Source organism: Siniperca chuatsi, linkage group LG10 (genome assembly GCF_020085105.1).
Source record: "Siniperca chuatsi isolate FFG_IHB_CAS linkage group LG10, ASM2008510v1, whole genome shotgun sequence".
In the NCBI taxonomy this organism is placed as follows: Eukaryota; Metazoa; Chordata; class Actinopteri; order Centrarchiformes; family Sinipercidae; genus Siniperca; species Siniperca chuatsi.
In genome coordinates, this window is record NC_058051.1 from 14307802 (window position 1) to 14316109 (window position 8308).

An 8308-nucleotide genomic window follows, 5' to 3' on the forward strand; every position below is an offset into this window, starting at 1 on the left:
GCGGGATACTTCGCGACATCCATCCGCTGCGTCTCCAGAGCTGACCATCCCTGAACAGGTTATTGAACATGCATCTCAGGACCGCACAGCGTAGCTAACGTTTCTGTTATAACCTTCAACGCCTGGAAACAACTTAACTTTCAGCCCCAACGTTTCCAAACCGCAGAGAAACCTGTCTGACACTTACAGGCAGACAAACACAACGGGATATAAATCCCAGCTTAACGTTAGTTACCTTTAGCTGCCTCCACCGCACATAATAGTCCGAGGACCAGTCCGACAGCGGATGCAAATTGTTTATTCCCTCGGAACCGCATCCCGACTTCGAGTTCAACCGCGGCGAAGTAAAAGACAACCTTCTTCTTCCCTCGTCAGTCAGGCGGAATGTTTCTCTAACAAGAAAAATAAAATCCAGAAGATGAGTGTCGGTTACCACGGTAGCTCTAAGATGGCCGTCGTTGCCACCGCCGCTCTGCTATCCTCTTCAATCACCGCTTCTCTCGCAGTTTTGCAGCTTGCTGCGTTCAGGGACTGTCGGACATTTGTAAGACATGTTCCGAGCGCACTGAATCATACCGACTACTGTTATGTGTACTTGCGTCCCCCATGACAGGGTTTTATGTAATATCAAACCACTGAATCACAATATAAACACAAAAGAAGGCGAGTGTGGAAGTTTACTAAGTTAGCTAACTAGAATGTTATCAGATGGGAATTTGACCTGCAAAACCTCTAATGGAAGAGATTTGCACCGTCTTTGATTATAAGTCAGAACTCGAGATTTGAGAGAGTCAATGCCATTTTAAATAAGTGTTCCTGCATGGGATCAAGGCTGGATTACCAAATGGACAAAACGGGCCCAGGGCCCTCAGAACTCCAGGAACACTGAATGCTCCCAGTTTATTGTGTGTTTACTGGTTTGTGCTAATTTAATTTTGAATTTTTGTGGGGGAATATGCACAACCAAAGCACAATATCAACTGACATAATAAAGGCTGCTTTGTTACCTGATTGTGAGGCTCAGTCTTTAAGCGTTCTATGGCAAAATATAGGTTTAAGACCTTACTAATAATAATAATAAGACATTATTTCAGTTTTGTTTTTTCTCAAAATGAATGTAGCCTACCTATTGCTCAAAGACAGGGAGGAATGGTGGGTTAATCAGGGTACAGGTCAGCCCAGCTACTACTGTTACAAGATTGTATGCTTTTAAAACACTTAACACTTTAATTAACAAACTAATCCGCATACTGACACTTGATGGTAGTTGCTTAACCTATAAAATGAAAAGTTTTAGGTGTTTACGAACAGTCAAACATAACCTGTACTCCACTTCCCACCTCAGACTAAATGAATCTGGGTTACACAGCATGTTTGACATGTTCTGTCTGCAGGTGTCTGCTGAAACAGGTGAGAAAATGAACATCTGTCTTTTAATTGTTTGCACTGATGATGTGATGCACACAGTTCACCCAAATGCAGTCCCTTAGGTGATAGTTCAGACCAACACCCTTCTACTGGACAGTTTGAGACCAAAACACTTTTTTTTAAAGGATGTTATCTAAAGGACTGTTTAATATTCTGTCATACCTAATACATTATTTGCATTTTGTATTTAGAAACACAGACACAACAAGGTGTGCTGCATTTTGTTTATGACAGGTGCATACATTCCAAAAGCATTCACATTTGCTAAATAATTCTTACATAAAAATCAACGTCCTTTGTACTTGACCTTGGCAAGTAGGAACGATAGGAAATATATGAGTATGTTGTGATTAACCCAAACTAAACTCAAACCAAAAAGTCTGTATTTATTAAGAACCGGAATTGTGCAGGCTAATTAAAGTGGTGAAGTCATTTTTGTTTTCTAAAGCCTCCCCTCTTCATTCTGCTGCAAATGGGTCTGTCTCTGCTGATCTCTAAAACAACTGTCTAGCAAAAATATCTACTTTTGCAAGACCTGTTTTCTTTCCCAGCCATTTCACGGCCGATCTACAACGCAAGTCGTCAGATATCGAACCTTAAGAGGAGAACGTGAAGGCAGCATTTGTCCAACGATGGCCAGTGACGTCAATACTTTTATTGTTGGAGCTCATGCAGCTAGTTTAGCACAGACGGCTAAACTAAGACCGAGGTCGGGGGCCAAATGCCTTCTGGTGCTACAAAGAGGTCTGTGAGGATGTAGACACCCAGTGATCCTCATAATGTGAAGTGCATGACCGAATGAAACACAACACTTACAGATGAAGCTCAGGATCCAGGACATGAACTACTGTGGACTATGAATAGGCCTAAATACTGCTGCAACACAGTACAGTTAAGAGAAGTAATTAAGTCTCCTCATCTTCATTCCTGTGTCCTAACCTATACACCATCCTGTTTACTGACAAAACCTAGAAGAGCTAGCCCTACTTAATTACCTCACAAACAAGGACCCTCCAAGGTTTCTGTTTGCCAGAAGACAAATGTGCAATTTGATTGTAAATTTGTTCTACCTATGGTCATACAGCCTGTCTTAAATAGTCATAGACCAGAAATGGTCTATGACTATGGTCTTAAGTATCAGTCCCCTCAGTTATCATAAAGGGTTGGACAGATGCTCAGGGTGGAGAATACTGCTGGCAGAGTGTGGACCCATGCAGCATGCTGCCTTGAGGCCTTGGCAAGATAATCCAGGCATGGTAAAATGGATATTTCAACAACATGACACTACCAGAATATGACAAACTAAAATGTGTGAAACTGCTTATGTGCCTCTGAAGCCAAAAAGTTGTTTTAATCCTTTAGTCCAGACAGGCGACATGGGAATTGTAAATCTGAAGTACATCCATGCTTTAATTTTGTCCTGCATTTATTCCACAGTGGGACTTTCAGAAAAATAAATCACAGTGAAAGAGACTTGTACATAATTCAATAAAAATGAGCATCATATTGATCATTTATGAGTTAACCACTGGCGTCACCCTGCAGAACAACCACACAACAATAGCTGCATGGCAATGTGAGAAGAGCAAGGCTTCGAATTGCAAATGTGGGTGTGGGGGCTGCTATCTAATCAACACCCTCAGTTATGGATAGCACCCCCGAGGAGAAGAGGATGCCATGTAATCAGAGAATTACTCACAAACATCTACATCGGTTTTTTGCATTATACTGAGCAACCTTGATATGGCTGCTACTCATGCAAATTCCGACACATGTGGCTTTAATTTGTTTGTTGGCTCTTATGAAAAGGTCAACAGTCCATAATATAAAGTCTGGCTGTGAGTTTGTTGATAAAAAGTATACATGAGACCAGGTATCTTGCTTACATTGCCTCGCAATGTTGCTTATACTCCAATTCACTTTCTCTGAAAAAAAAATAAAAAAGTGCAAACGACAAGAACTAATTATGCCAAAAAAAACTGCCAAAAAAACCCCAACATATATAAATGTTGCAAGAATAAAGGCCAACCATTAGACCTCAGTGCAGTCTCAATAGTTGCAGTTATCATGGAGAAACAGCAGAGAATGGACATAGTTGTGTGAGGCCACAATTAAGTGATGGGTGTATAAACAGGGACAGTCTATGGGCATCAGGGCAGTAGCAAAGCTGAAGCACAATGCCTGTTTGTTTCAGTTTGGCAACATGAAGTTGCCAAGAGAAAGTGGAAGGCCCCCACAGATGTCAAGCACTCAGAGTGGCCATTATCATTCCTCTTGAGGACAATGGCAGGCAATAGGAGGGCTTGGTGAATAGGTGTGAGACACCAACGAATGATCAGAAAGGTGTTAACTTCCTCCCGACCATCTCACCCCCTGCTGTGAGTGACTGCTACTCTTTGAGGATTTCCATGACTGTTGGTTTGTTGTCTGCTGTGAACGCAGGCCTATTGACGATCACTTTGTGTTTTTTTTATTTGTAAATTGTAGTGAAATTGTAAATCGGTATACGGCTGTAGAAGTTAATGAGTGTTATCTCACCATTCTATGAAGCTGTCATCCTCAACACTTTCTTACCACACTTTGATTCCACATATTAAAGGGTCGGTTCACCGCAAATTACAAAGAGACATTATTCTACTTATCCCTAGCAGTATTTAGTCTTTACTTTCAGTTTTTGTTCCCCAGGTTTTGAGATATCTGTTTCTGAGATTTTTGCCCCCCACCTTATACAATGGAGCTGAATCAGATTTTGTTTACGGTGCCCACAGCAGTGTATACAAACATTTAAAAAACTCAACAGTGATGTATCTTGTTTGAAACAATGTCCCAGGTACTCTAGATAGTCCATAGACCTCGCTGTGAACAATTTTCCATGGAAATACATTCTCCTGTAGAAACAGTCCATAGGAAAACTATGAAATTGAAGTTATGTGTATACTCAGCAGCAAGTGAGAAAGTATATATTTTTTTGTAATTTGGGTGAACTGAACCTTTAAGCAATTGATGCTTAAATATATTCACAAACACATTTATCTCCCACTTTTTAAAAGCTGAAACACAAAATACAAAATTGATCTCTTTGTCATTACACACACTGAAATCTTTAAATATAACTGACAGTAAAGCCATATTGGGGGGTAAATGTCCTCATAGTTCAGTAAAGGTGTTTGTAGACACCTTTTTGGACTGTTGGTCAGACAAAACAAGACATCCGATGGTGTCACCTTGGTCCTTAGGAAATTGTGATGGGAATTTTTTCTGACAGACCAAACAACTAATCTAGAAAAGAATCGCCTCAATAATTTATAATGAAAATAATTTTCAGTTGCAGCCCCAGACATAGTGCAGAAGATGCTTCAGAAGCACAGGTGTTTTGTGTTGTATCCACTGTGAATTGACATAATGTCTTGTTTTAATAATAATAGTAAGATAGGCCTAATGTGTGTCACATGTTGCTAAATCCCATGCATGGCTGCAACCAATGAGTCTGTTCATTATCAACTAATCTATCCATTGTTTTTTGATTAATTGATCAGTTTATAAAATGTCACAAATTAGTGACAAACATCCCTAACAAGATAGATAGCTAAATGGACACAGGTAGGAGTTATGTTGCTGTGTATACAGGTAATGAGTTATCTGTATTAATGGCATGGTTTTGCAGCTGCTCAACATAAAAAAGAACCTCACATCCGTCTGAGGATGAGACTGAGCTCATTTCTCAAGCCCCCAGACAAGGATTTGGGGATTATATACACCACGTTATTTGGATGGTCGAAGGTCACGAATGCCTCATGGCTGCTCACATTATTCAAAATTCTTCCACCTCAGTTTCTATCCTTCTGATTCAGTTATACACTCTGCCATTATGGACAGAGGGTGGATACACTGGGGGTTGAACATATTCAGTCACTGACTGTAGGAATCACGTTGTTGGAGACATTACTCTGGGCGGCAATCATGGTGGGTGGTTGGCAGCAGACGGAGCATGAAAAAGACTTTGCTATCATGAGAATCAAAGTGGTCGTGACCATTTAACGCCACAGTTTCTCAATATTCTCTTTCCTGTCTCATGTCTAGACTGCAGCTTGTGTCATTATACTGCACGGTTTTGGTTTTCCTTTTCATGCCCAGCTACAGAAGATGCAGGGGTTCCATTATCTGTTCCACTTTTCTTATGATAGGCACAGATTTTACTGGACGTAATTACTCAGAGGGTATTTGTTTGGAGAGCCCAAAGCTTTTTATAACGACTTTCTTACATGTGATTTTATATTAATGATGTGTACAGACACAATTATTTATTTATTATTTAAAGGAGCAGCATACATTTGAGAAAATGTCCCAGTATTTAATTGGCCCACGGGAAGGGTTCGAAAGAAAAGTTATTTCAAAGGATTAATAAGATTATAGCTCTTCATGCCAATTTGCCTTAATTTTTATTCACTCTCAACTTCTTTATCTGATAATCAGAAATATATCCAGTGAAACCTGAATGTGTGTCACCTCATAAATTTATAAGCCTCAATTTTCGGTGAACATTTTTGTAGAAAGATTAATTTTATATACAGCGAGACTTCAGTCTTTTTTCTGCTTCAGTACGGATGTCTCCTAGACTTGCTCATGAATACATTTTTAAAATCCTTGGCTGGGGGAAATTAAATCTCACTTTAGAAGTTCCGGATGTTATCAAGTTCTTTCACAGGAAATTTTTAAGCCAGTGGGTCTGTACGTGCGGGAGTCTGGCAACAAATCACAGAGGGAGCTGAAGCCATGCACCTTTAAGCTGCCTTTGCTACTTAATTCATACATTCTCCACAGGGAACATTTAAAACTTACCCTCTGTGATCGATTCCCTTCCACTTAAGTTGCTCTCATTTATCTCACAGCCTGGGCTGTCGCTCACGGTCATTTATTAACCACTGGCTCTTCCTCCATGTGCACACACTCTCACTGTGAATGTCCTGAAAACGCAGTTTGTCTTTTTTAAAACAAATCCCACCCTCATTCATCAGAAGCCATATTACAATTCCTGTCAGTACTACAAGCAAGTTTTTTGCAGTTCACCTCATAAGACAAGACATCTATTTATTTCCCTATTTGTTTTTTCATTTCCACATTGATGCTATGCAGAATCCTGCTTGTCTATTTTGGTTTATGAACAAAGAAGCTGTTTGGAGAAATGTTTTCTGATGTAGTCTGACAGCTGTGATCTATATTTCATACCTGCAGTATCCACTTTCTTATTAAGCCCCTTTCTGAAAAATATACATTTCCCCTGCAGCCCTAATATTATGTTATACAACTCTTTGGCTTGTGAAGTAGCCTCTGGATATTCTATGGCCCTCTTGATTGTCAATAGCCAGCAGTGTCAGCTGTCTCTCAGGTCCCATTGTTACTGATACAAGGACAGGATACTGAAAACACATGGCAGGAGTGAGTGGTAATCTCACAGATGGAGGCTTGATAACCTCACAGAATTCTTCAGTCCTCTCTATAGGGCTCAAGGACCCTGCAGATTAAGCTTTCAGTCCGAACCTTCAGCCACATCCATATTCATGAGAGCCATATTTTAGTATTATCGCTGATATCAGATGTCAAACATGTTTGATTTCATTTGCATTCATTATGTACGTCTGAAGCAGAATATAAAATCAGAATTCATTAATGAAAACGCCTCCATTTGCCATCCATGTGTGGCGGATTCCTCCAGACGGGCATTAAGTTGCTCAGAGGAGCGTGAGTACCATGATTTTGATGTTCTTGATTTAAGACCTTGACCCCTGACCCCCACAGAAGGTCACCTCTGACATGCCATGGGGTGGGGGGTGGGGGGCTGCTGGTGTCAAACTTTCACCTCCTTGGCTTTATTGCCTCGGAGAGTTTAAGGAGGGGGCGCTGACATGGCTGTCACAGTCAGTCCAATCATTCATCTGTGATGGACAGGGTCTTTGGCTCCCCAGTGACTCCAATTGTGAACACCAAAAATTAGGGCCTTGGGCATGGCAGCTGATGAATATAGACATGTTGGACATTGTAAAGTTGTTGCATTCAAATGTATATGAAGTAGTTGCAAAAAAAAGTGTGTAAATATACTGTACTGTAGTCCAGTGATTTCCAACCAGGGATACTTGTACCCCAGGGGGATCCTTCAGTTGCCAGGCGGGTACTTAGAAAGATTGTACAGTAGCTCAACTAATTTGACAAAATAGAAATTCCAATTTAATTTTAAAGATATATCCACATATTGAGCTGTAACATCTGAACACTTTATAAATGTTGTGACAGTGTGAAAACTTGTTAGCAAGCGATCAAATAAGTCTAAACAGTTAGTTAAAAGTAATTTATAAATTGAAAAAGATAGCTAAAAGTAATGGAAAAAAATTTCAAATAGTTAGCTAATGGATAAATGGTTGAAATAGAAAGCTAAAGTAATGGATAAACTTGAAATAGTAGCTAAAAGTATTAGAAAAATGGTGAAAAAGTTAAAAAGTATTGACTAAATGTTAAAATATATAGAAAACAGTAATGGATGCATGTTTATATAATTATGGTGTTAAATAAGTTTAAAGTCAGTTTAAATGAACCCATTTGGAACATGATGGGTGGTGTTGATAAAGGGGTACTTCTGACAAAGCTGTCGGGGTACAATCAGACAAAAAAAGTTGGGAACCACTGCTGTAGACATCAGATCGCTCAGCAAATCTATTTCTCATTTGTGTTGAACAAATATATTACTTTACAGACTCAAATAAAACTTGGTTGTGTACACCCACACACCGGATAAAGCTAATAACACAGACGCAGACCCAAGACACATTGCCCACCCATTGTAACAACCCCCAAGTTGAGACATGTCTGTGATTAAAATCTGCGTCCC

General features: G+C 39.8%; 1 protein-coding gene across 4 annotated transcripts in view; it reads right to left on the reverse strand.

Moving 5' to 3' along the window:
- Positions 1-522, reverse strand: part of clstn1 (calsyntenin 1) — a 40405-nt gene extending 39883 nt beyond the window's left edge. For 2 of the 4 annotated variants that reach the window (XM_044212911.1, XM_044212912.1), the window contains exon 1: positions 236-521. In XM_044212911.1, coding sequence (XP_044068846.1) covers positions 236-317 — 82 coding nt within the window. In that variant the 5' untranslated portion in view covers positions 318-521. Of the gene's footprint in view, positions 1-235 lie in introns of all 4 variants that reach the window. The other 2 variants (XM_044212910.1, XM_044212913.1) reach the window with 2 other exon arrangements.
- Between the last annotated feature and the right edge of the window lie 7786 nt (positions 523-8308).